The sequence below is a fragment of the Curcuma longa genome, chromosome 11 (genome assembly GCF_044706935.1).
Source record: "Curcuma longa cultivar G26 ecotype Majalengka, Jawa Barat chromosome 11, ITB_CL_G26_1.1, whole genome shotgun sequence".
NCBI classification, from domain to species: domain Eukaryota; kingdom Viridiplantae; phylum Streptophyta; class Magnoliopsida; order Zingiberales; family Zingiberaceae; genus Curcuma; species Curcuma longa.
Genome location: NC_133871.1, coordinates 29,311,580 through 29,334,044, shown reverse-complemented (window position 1 = coordinate 29,334,044; position 22,465 = coordinate 29,311,580). Strand labels below are relative to the sequence as shown.

The following is a 22,465-nucleotide window of genomic DNA, read 5'->3' as shown; positions in this document are numbered from 1 at the left end:
GGAGAACCCAACATAATGAGGAATGGAGAACACTAGCCACTTCAGCAACAGCAGCCAGCCATGTCTGGAGCTCAGGGGGGATGGACTTTAAATAGATAAAGAAGCTTCGAGCATGAAGGTCCACACTTTTTCCCCACCATTTGCTCAGCAACTTGCCTCCCCAGGTCCCATGCAAACCATTTTTTAACGTAATTACCTATTCCTTCACTGTGTTTGCGTACAAAGATTTGAAACTCAGCCACCAAATTAATGTAATGAGTCATGAGTTAGAGTTGAGTTGACCCATGCCTTGGCATTTCCAGTATATATCCCACCGAAACCACTGACTGCACCACAAGAAGCTGCCCAGGCCTAGCTACATTATATTTACTACAGAGGAAGAGGAAGAGGAAGAGGAAGAGGAAAGCTGAAGCTCCTATGTTGTTCTTAAATGCAGTGTTTCAGTTTCGAGTCTTTCTCAGCGGCCTCGTAGGCTCCACGGGTTGGAATTCATGGAAGTAGGAGGAAGCGGCGCGAGCGACGTGATCGATCCGGAGGCGGGCATGGAGGTGCATTCGTCGCGCGGGAAGCTACCGTCGTCGCGGTACAAGGGCGTGGTGCCGCAGCCCAACGGGCGTTGGGGCGCGCAGATCTACGAGAAGCACCAGCGCGTGTGGCTCGGCACCTTCAACGAGGAGGCGGAGGCGGCGCGCGCCTACGACGCCGCCGCGCAGCGGTTCCGCGGCCGAGACGCGGTCACCAACTTCCGGGCGCTGAGCGAGGCTGATGATCAGGACGCGGCGGAGCTCTGCTTCCTCTCCTCGCGCTCCAAGGCCGAGGTCGTCGACATGCTCCGCAAGCACACCTACCTCGACGAGCTGAGGCAGAGCAAGCGCTCGATGGGCGGTCGTGGCAAGAAGGAGGCGGTCTCTCGCGGTGGGGAGACGGCGGCGCCGGGCGCCTCCGGGGCGGAGAGGCGGCAGCGGCTATTCGACAAGGCGGTGACGCCGAGCGACGTGGGGAAGTTGAACCGGTTGGTGATTCCGAAGCAGCACGCGGAGAAGTACCTGCCGCCCCCCAAGACCGCCGGCGGCGGCGGCGGCGGCGGGAGCGAGGACGGGAAGGGATTGCTGTTGAACTTCGAGGACGCCGCCGGTAAGATGTGGCGCTTCCGGTATTCATACTGGAACAGCAGCCAGAGCTACGTGCTGACCAAAGGTTGGAGCCGTTTCGTGAAGGAGAAGGGCCTCGAGGCCGGCGACGTCGTCTCCTTCGATCGGTCCACCGGCCCCGACAAACAACTATTCATCGACGCCGTCGCCGCCTCTGGCCGCCGACGCAGCGCCGCAATTCCACCGGCCCAAGTCGTGAGACTTTTCGGCGTCGAGATCGCAAGCATTATGCCTCCGCCGCCCGCTGGAACAGGAAAGAGGAACAATGAGAACGCGGAGCTAATCCTCTCACCGCCGCCGCCGGCGGCGGCGGCGGTTAAGAAACAGCGCGTAGAAGCTTTGTAGCAAATATTTTGCTTAATTAGGCAAGAAATTTCGCTCCTTTCCCAAACGTTTCATTTCGAGATCTTGTCTGTAACAAAACAGAAACGGGAAATTCGAATCTCGAAGAACGAAATTCATAGCTTCACAAATTTTATCTTTTGATCATCAAGTACCACATATATATAACTGCACTGTTCTTCACCTACTTCACCACTTAACAAGTATCAGAAAAATGGATGAATCTGACGCAGATGATGCTAAGAAATACTTTGATATCAGTAATCAATACCCAAAGTGGTATCCAGATGAAGCAGCCAACAACTGACAAAGAACAAGGACGACCCCTCCGCCAGGATCTAACTTAGAATATTAATAAGGCTGCTACTAATCTTATTTAGATATCATTTATGTTTTGCATTTCACAGTTGATTGACAGACGAATAAGACAATTGCAGCTGGCTCTCGTCAATGGGCAAGGCACCTAATTAAATTTTCTATCACTAAACTCACTTTAAATATTGCATTTTTATCCGCCAGTCAAAAAGGCAAAAAAAAGGTTGTCTGAGCAAACCTTTTATAGTAAATTTTGTCAAAAAATTATTATACAAATTATTATCCAATAAATTCTTTGGGCTTAAAGCTATCTATGAATTATGACCGACTACTTCGGATAGAACACCTTTTGACATTTGTTTTAAAGCCACAAGAAACTCCACTCTAATGATTAAAGAAGGCACCTCTTTGATTTTTGTCATTATCAAGTTTGCTGGCATAGGAGACCTGGAAGATCATTTCAGAAGAAGTAGGTTGCAGTTGGGATGAAATAGTCAAGGTCAATTCTCATAATATATCTATCTATCTGCTTCATGTTCCACACGCATAAATTTAAGCTGATGATCATGAACTGCTGCCATTCATGCAAACCTTTGACGATAAGCCTGCAGAAATTTGTCACTAAGACCAGTTCTTCCATGCATCCTCTACAGATAGATGTATTATTTTAAAGAAATTTGTCAATCTCATGGCCGATCGATGTGAGAAAAATCAAAGCCAGAAATGAGACTTGATTTACAGTCAAAGGTTGGGTGGGTGCCTAATAAACTCAGAAGCTTTGAATTCCACCAACACATCATTCAGAAAAAAATGACTTCGGTTGACCCAGCCTCATCAGGCGTTGCCTGTTCGGTAAGTTGGAAATTTTGATCCTGGAATAGCAACGAGGAGCTCAGAGTTAGAAACGGAGCAAGATTTCCGGTGGTCTGCGCCGACGCCACGACGGTGGTGCCCGGCTGAGGACTGTTGCTGCTGCTGCTCTGAACCACTGGGCTTCTTCTTCTTCCTTCATGATTCCGGAATTTCTGAAACAGAGAAGAAAGAGTTCTATCTGGCAGTAATTAAAAGCTAGGAAAGATCTCACACTCAAATGTTAGCATCAGCGACAGGTTCTTCTAGGCAGAGTGTTCTTCTCATGAGCGTGACCTATTTTTATTTACGTTAATTTAAATCAAAGTCAGTGGCAATTCTTCTACGCGCACTGTTCTTGACCTCTTCTTGATGAGGGTGGGTCGCATTCATTACTTAATCTTGATCGTTATATATCTTTGTGGTGTTTTTTTCTTTAAAAGAAAAAAGTTGAAACATCAAGACGATCAACTTCATGGACAGATGGGATTCAATTAGTTAGCAATCCATATCAGTTTGTATTCCTAAGGTGAAGTTCTTAATGATGCATGGGAATTCAAGCTGAACAGTACAGAAGATCTCAGGAGTAGAGGAAGATTAATGGTGACTTTAATAATTAATAATGATGCTATGTCATATACATGTATCGATTCTTGTCTAATCCAATTAAGAGAAAATCATCAAGGGGAAGTTACATGCATGCATGGGCTTCCATCTCTCCCAATACTTAATTATATAATATTCTTCCTTCTTCCACTTTTTCATCGAGTTGGGCCTTGCCTGCTTTGCAATATAATCCTCTAGATCATCGTTCTCTGCGATCACTATGCCAAGCTTGAAGGAGAGATCATCACGCTCACTTCTGTGGATGTTTCTAGTTCAATCGGATTCTTTTTGTGCTTAGCATATGATGCAGGTGTCATAGGTGACACGACTCCCTTAGAATAAAAGTCAAGAATTAAACGAGGATCAAGGTTCACGCTGAATTAGCAAGACTAGTTAACATGAATCCAAAAGAACGGATCCCATTAAGGTGAGATAGATGTCGCCTCCGGCTCGAATCACACATCGATTTCAGTATGGGCTCAGTCCTGGACCTCGTTTGGGCCTCCAAAGCCGTCTCGGCTACTCCCTCTCGACCATCTTAGCTAGTTTCATCTCGGACATCTTGGTTCCGAGTCTCATCTCGGTCAGTCTCGATCAGTTTCATCTCGATCCTGAGTCTCGTCTCGGCCAGTCTCATCTTGGTCACCTCAGTATTGTTGTTTCGACCGTCTTGGTCCAGAGTCTCGTCTTTGTCATCTTGGTCTCGAGTTTTGTCTAAGCCATCTCGGTATTTTCATCTCAGTCATGCCACCTCAGTTGGCTCCGTTCTGTGCTCCACTTTTACGTTTTCTGTGAACTACTGTCTTATATAGTCCTACTAAGGGAGAGTACGAATATTATTGTGGACAAATAGTAGTCTAAGAATGAACAAACGGTTACGAGGTTGTCAGATCTGATCCCCTCGGATATCTTTTTTTCTGCACATAAGACTAAAAGGAAATGACTGTCGGATCTGGTCCCCTCAGAGGTTTCTATAATAGGGCCACCCCGTCTAATATGGAGATGCCTTGAGTGGGCTATAAAAAACCTAACATAGTCATATTCCAAGTTCAATCGTTGAAACTCTTCTATCATCATCTTCTTTTTTGTCTACATTTCATCCTTTTCCAAAAATCCTAACTTGAACGTCAGAATAGTTTGTGAACTCTCCGATACCAGTCTAACCTCTTTTTGAAAGTGCATTTCAGATTCTCATCATCTCCCCTATCGAGCTCGTCCAGGAGGTCGCATATGCTGGACTGTTCATTGACTAGTGGCTTAACCATCCGCGGTGTTTGGTCGGGACAGTATCTTTTAGTTTAAATACGATATGGGATGAGATAATATTAAAGTTGAAAATAATAGTAAAAATCAATTTACTCGATGAGTCAAAGGGACGTGAACCACCAAGTAATTAAAAAATCTTACCGGTAGAATGAGAAAATAAAGAAAAAAATCAACAATTTATAAGGTATTTTGTCCTTGTAAAAATGAAAAAAATTAAAAATATATATACAGTAGTTAAAAAATATATCAAGATAATAGTGAATGAAGTTAAAAATTAAATTTTTGAATGTTTATATCAAAAATTAGATAAAAAAAAGGAAAGAGATATTTACAAGTAAAGTGAGAGAGAGGAAATAAACAATTTTATTCAAATAAGATGTATTTAAAATGAATACAATAGAGTTCTAATAAACGATGAGAAAATAAAAGAGCGATAGAGAATATATTTTGATCAACTTTTTATTGAAGCTTTAGTGATCAACTTAACTTAATTAGTAATATAAATAAATCAAATAAGTATAAATTTTAAATTTAAAAAATATAATAAATTTTAAATGAGATATAAAATAAAAAAAGTTGAATCAGATGATATTCTGATAGAAGTATGAAAGTGCATAGGAAAATAAAATATTTAATGACTTACAAAGCTTCTCAATTTGATATTAAAAAATAAAAAAATATTTCATGTAGAGGGTAAGTATTTTTGTTTCCTTATATAAGAATAAAGAAAACGTATAAAATTATGCAAAATAGGAGTATTAAACTACTAAGTCATATTATTAAATTTTAAGAAAGAATAATAAAAAAAGATTAAAAAAGATCACAATCATCCAAAATTAATTTAGACTTATATTTGAAAGATCGATAATAGACGTTGTATATTTTTTCAGTTAACTAATTGAAAATTATCAAGAACAGAAGCAAACATATATATATATATGATATTCATAGACCTATAAAAAGTTTATGATAGAGCCCCAAAAAAATTATATAAAGACTTATAGAAAAAAGATGTGTTAACATAATGTATATTGAACTAATTAAAGATATATATGAGGATGTATCTGATAATTAATTAGTCAGTTGTTTTAATCGTTCCAGCAAGAGATCTGAATGAGTTTTCCAGCATATGAAGAACAAAAAATCTTTTTGGGGTTCAAGCTTGCGTATCTGATTACGAGCATTACAATGTCGTTACTTTCTCTGATTTTTGTAATCCATTAGCTGGACCTCTTCATTCCTATTTCAGTAGTTCATTGGTTTAAGGTATATATTCTTTGTCTAGGCAAGAATTTTAACTAGACAAAAGTTTAGTCTCACTTGAGTTATTATTTTTCCATGCAATTTTCCTTAGTGATAAAAAATTATCCATTTTTGTTAATTTTTTTTCTGTGTATTAGCTCCCATAAAGACTTAGATGCATATTTCAACCCCTAAAAACTTTGTAGATCCTGTAAAAATTCTTTGTCTTAATTCAATCACAGTTTGAAATTGTTCCTACATTCAAGTTGTTGCTACACTATTTGCCAAGAATTTCTCTTTGTTGTTACTATGTACAAACAATAATAGAGGTAGACACAATCTCTTCACCTCAGCAATCAATATGATGGAAATTGGAATGAAGTAAGGAACTAGAACTCAGAGGTGATTGGTAGAACAACAACTATCTTTCCCATATAATAATCCTCTAATCTGAATGGACTGTTTAGATGGGACCATCTTATCTTGATGATTGTTATGGGTGATAAAGAGAATATATATATGATAAACTATTATTTGTGTGACTCTTTTACAACATTATGAGGTCAGCAAGCATTTAAACAATGTATGTTTTCCAATATAATCTCAACACATAAAACAGAATTAAGAAATTACTTTGATCACAGATCACATGCAAGCCAAATGTTGTACAGGCTTGATTTTGTTTTATTGTTCAGAATATTGTCGAAGGAAATATGATATTGCATCATTTAATAATCTTCAAATGACACTCAACTGAATTCTGGTTTCGGTGGCATTTGCAGGTCCATAATGCTTCCTTCCAGCATGTTGATAACCATGCCAATTGAAGGTCTGTTTTCTGGCTTTATCTGTATGCACCATAAACCCACTATCATCATCTTTTTTGCAATCTCTTTAGTCTTAGGATTAGCATCAATCTCAGGACTAGCAAGACTGGCATTAGGAGTGACCAAATCATAGTACTTATCGAAATTGTCATAAACCCAATGTGGAAAATAAATTTCGCTGCTGTGGTCTGCCATTGCATCGAAGTTCTTTCTTCCTCCAACCATTTCCAACACCATCATTCCGTAGCTATAAACATCAGACTTACTGGATATCACTCCAAAGGTTCTAGAGAAGACTTCTGGGGCGATATACCCTGGAGTTCCTCTCATAGCCATAGTTGAGATAATACTATCTTTTCGTAGGCACATCTTGGCCAATCCAAAATCTGAAATTTTGGGATGAAAATCTTGGTCCAATAAGATATTGTGGGGCTTTATATCAAAGTGAACGATGCGGGTGTTGCATCCTCGATGCAAGTACTCTAGACCTCGCGCTATGCCTATTGCAATATTATGTAACTTCTCCCAACTTAGTTGGCTATTTTTCATTTCAGATTTATTGCCAAAGATGAACTTCTCTAGGGATCCATTCGGCATGAACTCGTACACTAGAGCTCTCTTTGATCCCTCTAAACAAAATCCAAGAAGACCAACAATGTTGACATGGGAGGTTCGACTGATACTCGCTACCTCGTTGATGAACTCTTGTCCATTGCCTTTGGATTCACTCAGGATTTTCACAGCAACCAAACGGCCATCTTTGAGTGAACCTTTGAATACAGAGCCATAACCTCCTTTCCCAAGCATGTCACTGAAAGACTTTGTCATTCTTTTGATTTCTAAATATGTGTATCTCTTTGGAGTCGACTCACACTGAAGTACAAAGGCTTCGATAGCTTGGTCTTCTTTCTCACCTTGCTTTCTAAATCGTAGAAGCCAAATTGAGAGAAAACTTGCAAGGCCAACGATTGTCCCTACAGCTGCCATGCTCATCATGATTATTGAAAATGAAATATATACAATGCACTTTAGCTTAAAGCATATTTCTAAATCATCTGTCGACTTGTAATTAAATTCTAAACTTTGTTCACACAATGCACATTTAGTATAAAGTATGTTTTTTTTCTTCAAATGTTCTTTTGAAATGTAAATTTAATGCTAAACTTAACCGAAGAAGGCGAAATCAAGTGTTCGTGATTACCTACAACAATTCCAATTATCAATCCTTTATTATGCTTCCTCCGATCACCTGCACCATACACAAATAATTTCCTTTATAATATGTATTACTCGGTGCAAACCAATAATTTATCACAAGGAAATGCAGTCTTTGACCCATTAACTTTTTATTTATTCCTTAATTGAACCATTGTTTATTTAATCTCATGTCGTGGTTATTATATGCTCATCATTATATTTATAATCTAATGTTAATGGGTAATACCAGCTGCACCATCTCTCTCATGATCTTTAAACACGAGATGCATGTTCTCTAAGATTCAGCTCTTGTTTAATATTCCTCATCTAAATTCTCTCTTATATTATAAATTTCAATTGGATTCTTCACAGATTGAATTAAAGTGAGAATGATATGCATGCTGTTATACTAAAACCTCAAGAATGTTAAGATTCAACTTTGCAGCAGTACGATTGAAAGAAGAGAAAAAAACAGAAGATTGATTAGGGAAAGCACGTACATCGGTATTCTTCAATTTTCCTGTCCGAGCAGAAACAGGCGGGAACGAGGTCATCATCGTTCGTTTTGTCATACCCGCACCAACCGCCTGACCTCTCGCAGTCAGCACAATTTCCGTTGGTGTCGTATGACCAATTTAGTTCGAACCCCATCCGCAATACTTCTGCATAATCTCTTCCGAGCTGAGGCATAGCTTCTAAAATTGGTCGCAGGACCGGCGAAACGAAGAAGTTTGGATTGCAGTTCTGAGAAAAGTATTCTGGAATTGATCCAAAAACATAATTTTCACCGGATGGAAGGCAAAAAATGGAATTATTTTGCGATTCAGTATCGTGGCTGCAGTTGAAGAAGAAGAGATTGGTATCGTTTTTAGTGTAGGACAAAGGCAAGTCGGGAAGCCAGGTGACGTTATGACTGACTATGGGACAAGTCCCTCGCTCGGTGGAGAAGAAGGCGTCATCTGCGAGGGTGATGACTCCGGTTTCGTAGTTGATCTCTAAGACCCTGTATCTGTCGTTCCCGAGGAGGAGGATTGGGGTGGAGCCACTCTCGCAGGTCACGTTGAAGCCTTGGTGGCCGCGGCAGGTATTGGTGATCTGGGGATCATCAGATGGCGTCCAGAAGGGGTAGGAGATGTTGACCTCGCCGCAGTTTACCCGCATGAAGTTCGGGCAGGAGTAGTCGCCGCGAGAGGGGACGACGGAGAAGAGGACGAGGAAGAGAAGAGGAAAAGATACGGCTTCGTCCAACATGTTGGGAATACCTCGCCGAGGAAGGAATCGCTGGCGTGGTGGAGCAAAAGGTTAATGATTTGCGCAGGAAAATTCCGAAGGCGTGCCAGTCGGGACGGACGACGACTTGGGTAGTTGGACTTGACTCAGGAAAGAGGATGGATGACGACAAGGTAGGGGTGGGGAGGTTTGGAAATATCTCGGAAACGACGTGTGCGTTGACTTGGACTGAGCCCAAGAGTCTCCCTCAAAACAGTGGTAAATTTGAAATTAGTGAAAGACGATTAGAATAAAGGAGTAGCATATACTATGGACTTATGATATTTTTAATAAATAATTAGTAATCGAATTTTATAAAAATTTATTATTTGTCATTCACTCCATCCTTTGGATAAAGAAATTAATTCTGTCGTTCTTTCTTTCATGGAGTCAAAAGAGAAGGTTAAAAAAAATTGTATTTGTTTTTTAAAAAAAAATGTAGTCACGGAATCAAAAAAGGACGCCGCGTTAAATTATAAAGTCGTTCAACTCAACCACAAGAGTAGGCAAAGACGCCTCTTTTTTCCCCAATTTCACAGTCTCCTTCCTTCCGAACCACCCACCCCCGACAGCGGATGGCTGCTGGATTTCGATCACCGTCGCCGCCTCCGCCGCGTCTGCTTCCTCTTCTCGTCCTCGTCGTTGGTTGCCTCCTACTCATGCTCTTCTCCGTCCCCTCTCGCGGCGACTACGCCTGCCCAAACTTCAAGCGGGTAATACTGCGGCAACGTCAACATCTCCTACCCCTTCTGGATGCCATCTGATGATCCCCAGATCACCAATACCTGCAGCGGCCACGAAGGCTTCAACGTGACCTGCGAGAATGGCTCCACCCCAATCCTCCTCCTCGGGAACGACAGATACAGGGTCTTAGGGATCAACTACGAAACCGGAGTCATCACCCTCGCAGATGATGCCTTCTTCTCCACCGGGCCAGGGACTTGTCCCATAGTCAGTCATAACGTCACCTGGTTTCCCGACTTGCCTTTGTTCCTCACTAAAAACGACACCAATCTCTTCTTCGTCAACTGCAACAACTATACTGAATCGCAAAATAATTCCATTTTTTGCCTTCCATCCGATGAAAATTATGTTTTCCGATCAATTCCAGAATACTTTTCTCAGAACTGCGATCCAATCTTCTTCGTTTCGCCGGTCCTGCGATCAATTTTAGAAGCTATGCCTCAGCTCGGAAGAGATTATGCAGAAATATTGCGGATGGGGTTCGAACTAAATTGGTCATACGACACCAACGGAAATTGTGCTGGCTGCGCGAGGTCAGGTGGCTGGTGCGGGTATAACAAAACGAACGATGATGATCTCGTTCCCGCCTGTTTCTGCTCGGACGGAAAAATTGAAGAATACCGATGTACGTTTTCATATCTTCTTATACCCTGTTATTTTACTATTTCCGCTTGTTCGTTTTTGAAATTTCCCCTGATATTGTTCAATTAATGAAATATAGTCATACAACTAATTTCTCATCTGCTCATCTGAATACTCACCAAGAGACTATGGCTAGAGACGACGGGTTAAATTGATGATGACGGTAACTTCAGTTCCTGTGTAATGCGTAGAAAGTTAGTGATGTCCTTCCCATCTTTAGAGAAAATTTCATTTTGCTCTTTGTAGTTCATCTACCTTTTCATTTTTGCCTATATAGTTTAAAATATTACATATTACCTCTCATAGTTTACAAAATAGAAAATATTCCCTCCTCCATCAACACTAACTGATAGAACACTTTTCATCTATGTGCAGTGCACATGGACAAGACTGAGTAGGAGATTGCAAGAATAAAATTATGATTTCATCTTATATTCGTGTTTCCTAACTTTTCTACTCTTCACCCTTTTTTTTTCTCAGACTGTTTTAGGCCTCATCATATTTTATTCTAAAACGAGCAAACATCTATAAGAAAATCCTGTTCCTCATGCATATGCATGGTCGAAAGTGTTCCCTTGCCTCTTCTTTTTCTTTTTCTTCCTTGATATAAGATTTGGTTGCATAGTATTTTTCATTGCATGTTCCATTAACTCGAACAGAAGAGCATTTTAGCTGCAAACACCTCACTTGCTCATCGCTTATCATATGGTAATAATGCAAGATGTTGGATAAAAGAAACAAGATCTGTATGAACCAAAACTCTAATCTTCTACCCAATTAATCTGACCATTTAAACTTTTGTGAATATACCCTCAGCTTATTGTCACATGTGCAATGCATGTGACAGAGAAGTCATTGTTTGTATGGGAAAGAAATGACATTAAATTCATGGAGTCTTTTGTTTCTATTTTGTAAACTATAAGAGGTTATATATATATATATATAGGGTGGGGGGGGGGGGGGGGGGGGGGGGGGGGTGATGAAAAAGTAGATAAATCATGGGGACTATGAATTTAAAACAAGTGATACTACATGCACATAGAAAAATGGTCTCAGTGCCCAACCATTTTTCCAAAGCCAGATTTTGGCTTTGGTCAGATTTAGAATACTGGTTATCAGTTTTTGGTTATACATGTAATTTTGGAAAATAATTGGTGTTTGAAGCTAGGTTCTAACTGCTATGTGAGAGTACTTCCGTAGATATTTTCTTGTAGAAGCTCTTTACTTTTTGTTTGTGCCAAAAAAAGAATCAATTATGTTTCTGTGTCTAATCATGCCACTCTTAACTCCAAGTTGGTGCAGGAAATACACTAGTTGTTCATAGGCTTCCATTCACTTTGACCCTGCACTCCCTATTGTGAAGTTGAGTCGAAGGTTGGATATAAGGTTAACTCATGAAACAAGCTTTATTCGGAGATATAACTATCTCCTTTTCTTTATGGATTTTAAGGTGAATTTGATGTCTTGTAGCAAAAAGGACAGGCAGAAAAGATAAAGAAAAAAACCCCTACCTTCTGGATTTCCTTTGAATATGGATAACAATTTTGATTGTTATGGTCGTCCTAGATGATGCAATGTTCCACTGGGCTGATATGAAGGGTTGTATGTGAGCTAACACATCGGACATAAGAAATTACTTCACCATGGAGATTTTGGAATGAACCAATCAACCGATTTATTTGAATATAGTGACATTTGCGTTGTCATCTGTCTATACTTTTAAATGATTTAGCTTCCAGTATTATTAGACTTTCAAAGTCGATCATTATTTCATTACTAAATTCAAATTTCCTTGAGCTTGGGATGTTGCTGTCTCCTGTAAAAGCTTACAGTGTTGGGCTCTCTAAATAGTGTACGGACTTGGACTATCAAAATAGTTTAGTCTTGGAGTTTTTAGTGTCAAATACTTGAGCTCACTTGTCACTGTAAGTTATTCGAGAAGGATTTACCCTTCAAACTCTATTAGGCCATCTACTTGAGAAGGATTTCTTCTTGTTGTTGTTGTTAGATTATGTGTATTAAAGGCTTAGAATGATTTGCCAATCTTCTTAATCGACATTATTGTTTCTGATGTTCTCAAAGAAATTATCTACTTGTCTCTTGCAGGTGGACGGCGGAAGAACCATACAGCATTGATAATTGGAACTGTAATAGGCAAGTAACAAGTTGACTTAAAACTAATCAGTATTCTTATTTAAGGTTCTGGTAGGTGTGAAAATACCTTTTATTGAATGAATATTAATGGATAAAATACAACTAGTGAATTTTCATGCTTCATTTAAGATAACTATAGGATTACAAATTCAAACTTAAAGGATAAAGATTAATTAGAAATTGACAAATTTTCTATTTTATTAATTTTGAAAAAAAGAGTCTAATCAAGTTTTTACATAAGCTCCTACTATCCTCCTTCCATTAAAGAAAAAGTTATTTTCTTTGGCGGTAGGGGAGGAAGAGCCGTTTGATAATTCTCGAGAAGGTGAATATGCTCCTCTTTTTAATGGTGCATTAGTTAATGATCTTATTTGTTACTATGATTTTATTTTTCTTAAGATCTGTTATTATGATTTTATTTTTCTATAGATTGGCTTATGTCAGGAGATTTGTATAATTTGCAGTACTTAAAGCCTTGTCTTTTATTTCTTTTACATAGTCTCTTCTAGCTCTATGTTGCTCAGCATTACCTCTCATACTCATGATAAATAGCAGGTGCTTTGGTGGCAGTTGTCCTAGTTGGACTGCTCTGTGCCATTCTCTTCTACAGGTACAAGAAGAAACGAGACTATTTCGCATCCATGAAAAGCTTCATTAGAAGTGCCTCTTCAGGGCCATCCTCCAGGGACCCTGAAAAGTATAGTGCCCATCTCCAGGCCTACATCTTCTCATATGATGAGCTACAGGAGGCTACCAATGGCTTTGTTAATGAACTGGGAGATGGAGGCTTTGGTACAGTCTATAAAGGTATCGAAGAAAATAGATATCTTTAAACTTGTCTTACACAAATTGGATACATAAAGCGCACCTTTTTGTTAAAATCTGCTCAATCTAAGATTTTAGCTCAAATGATTCTCTCTAGGCAAGCTTCAAGATGGACGTGTCGTTGCAGTCAAACGTCTATACGAGAACAACTACAGACGGCTCGAGCAGTTCATGAATGAGATTGAAATTCTATCCCGTGTTCGTCATCAGAACCTTGTTGACCTATATGGCTGGACCTCACGCGACAGTAAGGAGCTCCTGCTGGTTTATGAGTTTGTGCCAAATGGCACAGTGGCTGATCACCTACATGGATCCAGGGCTAGAGAGGGGATACTAACTCTGCCAATGCGCTTAAACATTGCCATTGAGACCGCAGAAGCCCTTGCCTACCTTCATGCAATTGACCCCCCGATCATTCACCGAGATATCAAAACTAACAACATTTTGCTTGACAGTAGTTTCCATGTAAAAGTTGCAGATTTTGGGCTTTCACGTTTGTTCCCAACCAATGCCACACATGTCTCTACTGCTCCGCAGGGCACACCAGGATACCTGGACCCTGAGTATTATCAGTGTTACCAACTCACCAACAAGAGCGATGTGTACAGTTTCGGAGTTGTACTGGTAGAGCTCGTATCCTCCAAACCTGCCGTGGACATTACTCGGCATAGGAAAGAGATCAACCTGGCTAACTGGGCACTAAATAGGATCCAAAATGGTGAACTTGACCAGTTGGTGGATGAATCCCTGGGATACCAATCGGATCAAGCTGCAAGAAAGACAGTTACAATGGTTTCTGAAGTGGCATTCAGGTGTCTGCAAGTTGATGGGGACATGAGGCCACCCATGAAGGAGGTCCTTGAGGCATTGCTAGCAATTCAGAGCGAGGTATACAAAGTATCAAAGGGAGGAAAGGAGCCTGGTGACAATGAAGACGATGCGGGATTGTTAAAGAATGTCGTGCCAATGTCGCCCGATACTGTCATGAACCGGTGGGTCAGTAACTCCACTACACCGAACACTAGCAAGGATTGAGTCCTGCTATGTTTCTTATATTTGCCCAGAGGAACACACCAGACTTCCCACAACATATTCCTTTCTGTTTGTGCTGCACTGCGTTGTGTTTGATTGAGGGAATGTACATAGTTAAAAGAAGTTTAGCAATCTTCTACGTATTGACAGTATCTTTGTGGCAAAGTTTGATCTATGTTCCAGTATTTACGTTTGGTATGTGTTTCAGATTTTGTAGAAGAATTTAAACAGTTTGTATAAGAACGAAACTTATTGAAAATATCAAAACTCTCCGTTGCAATTAGGGCTGTAAATGAATTAACTTTGTAAGTGTTTGATATATAAGCTTCAAATTTTGTGGGCTGAAGTGACTTATCCTAAGTGTTTGAATATAAGCTTTGAATTTTGGAGATATGTCACGTGGTAAGCATGGAGATTTGTTGAGATTTCAAGTTTGAGTTCTTTTAGCAATATGTACTTATTGACTGAGATACTATTTCGGCAATATGTTCTTATCAATAGTGGTACTGTGTCTTTAAAAAATCTCTTAGATGGTTTTCTGATATGGGACTGTTTCGGCGTGGGATCGATCATTATAAAAAGTTTACCCAATATAGTAATTTTTTTGCTCCCGGGACATAATTGAGTTGGTTATGACGGAGCAGACTTGTAGAAGAGGACAAGAGTTCGAATTTTGACGAAGCTGAGCAATACCCTTTTTATCGTGATCAATTGCAGTTTCTCGATTTACCTTCTCATAAATGGTCGTGGGACTGATCGTATATGGTTGCTGGGATGATGGATTTTTTTTAATCTTTTTACAGAAGATATATAAGCTTGAATTGAATATATTATTGTTCATGATAAAAAATTATGAATTATTTTATGAATCATATCCAAAGTTTGAAGTTCATAAATGACATTAAGTGAAATTTAAATAATCATTTTAAGAGTTTGATTAGTTTAAGTCTATGGACACAATGAGAAAAAAATTTAATTTTTTGATATTGGATTTTGGTAAATTCCAAGTCCGAACCCGAAATCCATTTGAGTAAAAAATCCGAATTTGACAAATTATATTTCCCCGTAACGCCTCTCTCTCTCTCTCTCTCTCTCTCCGACGAGATTTCCCTGTTTACTGATGGAAACGAGAAGAAAGATTGCCTGGTTATAGAAAATTCTGGCGGACTCCGGCGCCAGATCGAGACTGTGGCGGTCGTCCTCCTTCCGTCTCCGACGCCGATCTATTAGAGAACGGCGCTGAGCTTTCTAACCTGCTCTAAAGCTGCGATTCTGATAAATAGGGTCCTGAGACCGCCCCCCTTGATCCCGGAGACATGTACCAGTGGCGGAAGTTCGAGTTCTTCGAGGAGAAATCCGCGGGCAAGGCTGTGATCCCGAGCGAGGTCAGCGGAAACATCCAGTGCTGCTCGAGCGGGAGAGGACGAATTGCCGTCGGCTGTGATGACGGCATGGTCGCCCTCCTCGATCGAGGGTTCAAGCTGTCCTACGCGTTCCAAGCCCACGGTACCTCCGTCCTTTTCATCCAACAGCTCAAGGTTCGTTAAAGTCTCTCGTATGTTTCCTTAAATCGTGAAATACGTCAGATTAGTTGCTAGTCGGATGATAAGGGCTCCATACCAAGGGGAAAAGAGTTTTTTTCCCCTTTCTTGGTTGATAAAAATGAAGGATTTAGATGAACCAACTGAATTTCAGGCATCTGGATGGACACTCAATGCATTCGGGAAAATAAAGGTTTTATTTTCTGGAATGGTTGAAGATTTCTCTGTACATTGATTAGAAAATGAGCATCTAACTGGAGGCTGTAGACTTTTATCATCAACAAAATATTGATTTCATTGATACAATCAAGCTTATGCAGTTGCCAGCTTTCCTGTTCATCCTTCTTCCCATCTTATTAAGTGTTCTCTTTCAATCTGTACATAACTTAGATATAAATTGAATCTTTAAATTCCTTGTTTTATGTTATCCCAACATTCTTTTTTTTTAATCAATGATCACAAGTTCAGTTCTAGGTGAAGGTTTAGGTGTAAAATTCAAGGATAATGTACATTTAATATCAACATTAGTTATCTTTTTATTAATCACGATGAATTAGCTATAAGTGACACCTCCAGAATTTTTTTCCCTCATGTTTTGGCAGTTTCATGGTATAGATCTTAACTTAATTGAAAGAATCTACTTGATTTTACATAAATGTTAAGGACTTATCAGATTCGTAAACTACTTTAGGAAATTTGCTTCCTTTTTTCTAAACGTCTCCACTGTATGGGGAAATGTTTACTTTGTTTTCATAGGGTTTTGTATGGGGAAATGTTCCCTAGTTAAATTAACAAAAAGTATCCATCTTGCCTTGGTCTGCCTATGCACATGCACTTAAACCTAATGTACTCACCATATCATTTATAAGCCTCATGTGGATGCACTAGTTAAATAATTTTATTATTATGTTAGTATTTAAGTTTTTTATGTAGCTCTAGTAGATTAGTTAGTGTAATAAAAAATTTTAAATATTACGAATATTATTAGGTACATTAGCATCACATACAGCTCATGTAGTTGATCCTCAATAGTGTGGACCAGCACTGCTTCATGATAACGTATTGAGATACTTGGGCATAATGTAATTAAGTGTGCCTGTATGGGAAAATGAGACTCTGGAAGCACAGTCTTTTTTGCGTTCTTCAAGGATGAGTTAGATTAGTCAGATTAATCTCTTTGAAGTTGACGTTCTTCATGGATGTTTGGATCTATTAACCTTGAGTTTAATGAAAAATGTGTCATCTTTGTCCATGATTGTTATTCTATCAAGACGCTGGTTCCAGCTTGTATTGTAATATATTCATATTGAATTTTCTGGTTTGAAAAAAATATGAGATTGTTTGTGTCTAATAGGATTAGTATCTCATCTTTGTTGTACTTTTTCTGTATATAACTTTTCTGCTAACTCTTGTCTCCATAAGGAAGTCTGCTTTGACTATCCAATTACCCTTGTTTTGTGGATGTTCAAATGATGTTAGTTGTTTGTAGGTAGTAGTTGGTAATTAGAGTGGTTCCTACTTTCAGCATGTTATCTTGTAACCATCTGTAAGTGTTCCATGTCTTGCTTATTTTCTTGCTGAAGAGGGTACACAGGAACATGCTCTTTATGCCCTTTCTCTAGGCTGTTGCAATTTTTTAGTCGGTATAACAGTCTATTTTCTCTAGAATGGGCCGTTTAACTATTTTTAAGAATGAAAAACTATGTTCAAGTAACCTTAGATGATAAGTGTAGTTAATTTTAATACAAGGGATTACTAGTTATACCAAAGCCTTATGATGTTTTCCTCTATGCAACAGCAACGGAACTTCTTGGTTACAGTCGGAGAGGATGAGCAGGCATCTCCCCAGTTACCCTCAGTCTGCCTTAAGGTTTTTGACCTCGATAAGATGCAGCCAGAGGGCTCAAGCACAACGAGTCCTTTCTGTGTGCAGATTGTGAGAATTTTTACCAACCAATTTCCTGAAGCAAAGGTCCTTCATTTTCATTTATCTATATTTTACTTTGAGCTTCCTTTATTGTATTATTAAGTTCTTAATTTCTAACACCTCGACAATGGAGATATTTTGGTTGGTTCTTTATTTTTTATTATTCAAAGTATTAATGAGAACATGAACTCTGATCTTGCAGATCACATCTTTTTTAGTCCTTGAGGAAGCCCCTCCAATTTTACTTATAACAATAGGATTAGATAATGGTTCCATTTACTGCATCAAAGGTGATGTTGCCCGTGAGCGTATTACACGATTCACCCTTCAGGTAGAGACTGGTGCAGACAAAAGCGTTACTTCTATTACAGGACTTGGCTTTCGAGTTGAAGCTCGAGTTCTTCAACTCTTTGCTGTCACTCCTGCTTCCATAAGTTTGTTCAATTTGAATGATCAGCCACCCAGGAGACACACCTTAGATCAGATCGGATGTGATACCAATGCTGTCACAATGAGTGACCGGCTGGTATGCTGATTCCAATTCTCACATGTCAAATTCTCTCTTAGTTATTTTTCTTCTTTTTTCTGCTTTGGTGTTAAAAGTACAGCTTTTCCATGATTAATTGTGCAGGACCTGATTATTGGTCGTCCTGAAGCTGTATACTTCTATGAAGTTGATGGTCGAGGTCCTTGTTGGGCTTTTGATGGTGAAAAGAAGTTTATTGGATGGTTTCGTGGATATCTGTTGTGTGTTATTGCAGGTCAAAGGAGCAACAGGGATATGTTTAACATTTATGATTTAAAGAACCGTTTGATTGCCCATAGTATGGTAGTTGGAAATGTTTCACACTTTCTGTGTGAATGGGGTTACATTGTGCTCATAATGAGTGACAAAAAGGTTCTGTGCATAGGAGAAAAGGACATGGAGAGTAAACTTGATATGTTGTTTAAGAAGAACTTATATACTGTGGCGATAAATCTTGTACAAAGCCAGCAAGCCGATGCTGCAGCTACTGCTGAAGTACTACGGAAGTATGCTGACCATTTATACGGAAAACAAGACTATGATGAGGCCATGTCACAATACATTCTCACGATTGGTCATCTAGAACCTTCGTATGTGATCCAGAAGTTTCTTGATGCACAACGGATACACAATCTCACAAATTATTTGGAAAAATTGCATGAGAAGGGATTAGCTTCCAAAGATCACACAACTCTTCTATTGAACTGCTATACCAAGTTAAAAGATGTTGAAAAATTGAATAAGTTCATCGAGGATGGAGATGGTCATGGCGAACACAAGTTTGACGTGGAGACTGCAATAAGAGTTTGTCGTGCTGCTGGATATCATGAACATGCCCTGTATGTTGCTAAGAAAGCTGAGAGGCATGAATGGTACCTGAAGCTTTTGCTTGAAGACCTTGGTAGTTATGATGAGGCTTTGCAGTATATTTCTAGCCTTGAGCCAGACGAAGTGGGTGCTACGATTAAAGAATATGGTAAGATCCTTGTAGAACACAGGCCAGCTGAAACTGTTGAAACACTACTGAGGCTCTGCATTGTTGATCAAGACTCAACAAAAAAAACCAAAAATGGTATGCACTTAGTTATGCTACCCTCTCCAATGGACTTCATCAAGATATTTGTTCATAGCCCAAAATCTCTGATGGAGTTTCTTGAGAAATATATAGGCAAGGTCAAGGATTCACCGGCTCAAGTGGAAATTCATAACACACTACTGGAGTTGTACCTATCGAACACTCTAACCTTTCCATCAATTTCACAAGAAAATTCTAATGAAAGACATGACCTTGAAGTGGGAAAATTTAAGCAAATTGCTAATGGTTCAAAGATAGAGAGCAAGGGGAAAATGAATAATGCAAACAAAGATGTTAAAAAGGATAAGGATCATATTGAGAGACAGCACAAAGGATTGGCCCTTCTTAAGAATGCATGGACCAATGATATGGAGCAACCTTTATATGATGTGTTTCTTGCTATTATTTTATGTCAAATGAATACTTTTCAAGATGGTCTGTTGTTTCTTTATGAGAAAATGAAGCTTTACAAAGAAGTGATTGCCTGCTACATGCAGACTCATGATCATGAAGGTTTGATTGCATGTTGCAAGAAGCTTGGGGACTCAACCCATGGTGGAGATCAATCTCTTTGGGTTGACGTACTGAACTACTTTGGTGAACTTGGTGAAGATTGCTCCAAAGAAGTAAAAGAGGTTCTTACATACATCGAAAGAGATAATATATTGCCACCCATTGTCGTCCTGCAGACATTATCTAGGAATCCATGCTTGACTCTCTCTGTAGTTAAAGACTACATTGCTAGGAAGCTTGAACAAGAGTCAAGGTTGATAGAAGAAGATCGTAGATCTATTGAAAAGTATCAGGTTATTATCGAACCATAGTCCTAATTCTGATTTACCTTTTCGTCATTGATTGACATTGATAATTTGTTACTTTTCCTAGCTGCAACTTGAATTTAATTGTGGGCGAATTATTATTGCTGGCCCTACTACACTCTCATTATGACTGCTTTATGTAGCTTACACAGTGACAGAAATTGATTGACCATGGTAATCTAAAGAACTTTGCTTAAACTGCTCTTTTGTTTCTGATTTACTGTTCTAGCTTGGGTAATAAATTACATAATATCGAAGAGTTGGCTATATAGAATCCACAAATGGCCTTTTGGTTTAATACTGTAAGAACTCTCTTCTTGGTGATTATTGCAGTTGTTAATGTGAAAACAGAAAAGAAATGATAAAAGCAATTTGTCATCATTCTTTTCTTGATGGATCTACTTTTCTCAATTAGATTTTACAGAGGTAACACATTCACAGCAGTTATTGTGACCATATAGAACCTTTGAACTAAACAAATTGATCAACTTTTTCCAGACTTGACTTAGTTTGTTTGAACTGCTGCAGTTATGAAATTGCATACTTCAAAATGCTGCTAAGTGACTGTCATTGGAAATAGAAAAACTGATGTTGTGGTTGATAAAAGTGCATTAGAAAAAAGCTTTGGGTTAATTCTTTGGCAAAAATTTTGCATGTATCGGTTAAATTTGTAAAAGTTCATGGGATGTATCAGGTGATTACTTGGTACTAAAGCAGTAAATCTTAGTGAGTATGAATTCAAAATACAATGAGATAATTTATTTAGGTTAATTTTATTTTCAAAGAGAAACTATATTAACTTCTAATTTAAGTAAATCACCACTCTGTGTCTACTGAATAAAGGAGCATATTGCATTTACTCTTTTATCTGATATGAGAGGTAATTATTTGAACAATGCAATTTATCTTTTGAAGTACTGAAGAGTGATTTTTCACACAAGAAGTTGTTTGCTAACTCAATTTATTATATTTCTCATGGCAATTTTATTGAAGTTTTTTTAAAGCATTTATGAAAAAAGAACCTGCCTAGCTTCTACTGCAAAAGGAAAAAAAAAAACTCTTCAGAAGTACATTTTTGCTATTGTGCCAGACACTCATGGTTTGGTTGACAGCCAAACATTTTATAGCAAGTTTTTATTTTTCAAACTTGAAACCTTGGCCATGATAGCCGTGGATTCTTATCTTTTTACTTGTTCTTCTCAATGGTAAATTTAATCTCATAAGTTTTTGCAACTTGATTTTCTTATATCTAGTGTGCCTCTTGGTTTTCTTTGCATGTGTTGTGAATTTAATATCAGTGTTTGCTCGTATGGAACCTTTTATCTAGATACCATATATTTACAACTTATTCTATATGCTTGCAATGGCTTGATTGTTGTCTTTATGAAATATTGGCATGATAAATTAGCAAGTATTTTTTGTTGTCGGTTTCTATGTTGTCTGTTCATCAATTCCTTTATTTAACTAGTTCTGATGAATATGCAGGAGGACACTGCTTCAATGAGGAAAGAAATACAAGATCTCAGGACAAATGCAAGGATTTTTCAACTCAGCAAGTGCACAGCGTGCACCTTCACCCTCGACCTTCCAGCAGTGCATTTTATGTGCATGCACTCATTTCACCTTCGTTGTCTTGGGGACAACGAAAAGGAATGCCCAGAATGCGCACCCGAATACCGATCCATCCTGGAGACCAAGAAGAACTTGGAGACAAATGCGAGGGACCAAAACTTGTTTTTCCAGAAGTTGAAGAATTCAAGAGATGGGTTTTCCGTCATTGCCGACTATTTTGGGAAAGGCATTGTGAGCAAAACTACTATTACCTCACCTGAAAGTCCGCAGATGAACAATATGTAGGAATCATCAGCTGACAGTCCAAGTCATCCATAATGGCTGGTTGTTTTATTGAGTTCTAATATTCTAGTCGCCTTGTAAAGGTCTTGAGTTGTTAAGTTTTACTTACATGAGGTTTTTTCCTGCCGTGTCTAAGTTGCTTCACTTCATGTTCAAGAATATCTTCAAACTATGTACCGTTATTCGTTATTTTGTGTTCATATTGAACTTTGAAGAGTTTGAATGAGGGAGAGAGTTATTCAGCAAAACTCTAGACAAGTATT

The 22,465-nt window shown here is 38.9% G+C and overlaps 3 protein-coding genes and 1 pseudogene across 3 annotated transcripts; 3 read left to right on the top strand and 1 right to left on the bottom strand.

Moving 5' to 3' along the window:
* The first annotated feature begins 360 nt into the window (after positions 1–360).
* On the top strand, positions 361–1,658 carry LOC141840597 (AP2/ERF and B3 domain-containing protein Os01g0693400-like). The gene has a single exon (XM_074728636.1). It carries the CDS (start codon positions 492–494, stop codon positions 1,494–1,496), a length of 1,005 nt encoding a protein of 334 aa, XP_074584737.1. The 5' UTR covers positions 361–491; the 3' UTR covers positions 1,497–1,658.
* Positions 1,659–6,357: 4,699 nt separating this feature from the next.
* Positions 6,358–9,084, bottom strand: LOC141840595 (LEAF RUST 10 DISEASE-RESISTANCE LOCUS RECEPTOR-LIKE PROTEIN KINASE-like 2.1). The gene is made up of 3 exons (XM_074728635.1): positions 8,296–9,084; positions 7,800–7,847; positions 6,358–7,578 (listed from the first exon to the last, which is right to left on the bottom strand). The coding sequence occupies exons 1-3, from the start codon at positions 9,044–9,046 to the stop codon at positions 6,521–6,523; spliced, it is 1,857 nt and encodes a 618-aa protein (XP_074584736.1). The 5' UTR covers positions 9,047–9,084; the 3' UTR covers positions 6,358–6,520.
* Positions 9,085–9,584: 500 nt separating this feature from the next.
* LOC141840594 (LEAF RUST 10 DISEASE-RESISTANCE LOCUS RECEPTOR-LIKE PROTEIN KINASE-like 1.2) lies at positions 9,585–14,668 on the top strand (annotated as a pseudogene).
* Positions 14,669–15,567: 899 nt separating this feature from the next.
* On the top strand, positions 15,568–22,428 carry LOC141841035 (vacuolar protein-sorting-associated protein 11 homolog). Its single transcript, XM_074729162.1, has 5 exons — positions 15,568–15,999; positions 17,801–17,974; positions 18,132–18,455; positions 18,561–20,336; positions 21,834–22,428. The coding sequence occupies exons 1-5, from the start codon at positions 15,778–15,780 to the stop codon at positions 22,203–22,205; spliced, it is 2,868 nt and encodes a 955-aa protein (XP_074585263.1). The 5' UTR covers positions 15,568–15,777; the 3' UTR covers positions 22,206–22,428.
* The last annotated feature ends 37 nt before the right edge of the window (positions 22,429–22,465 follow it).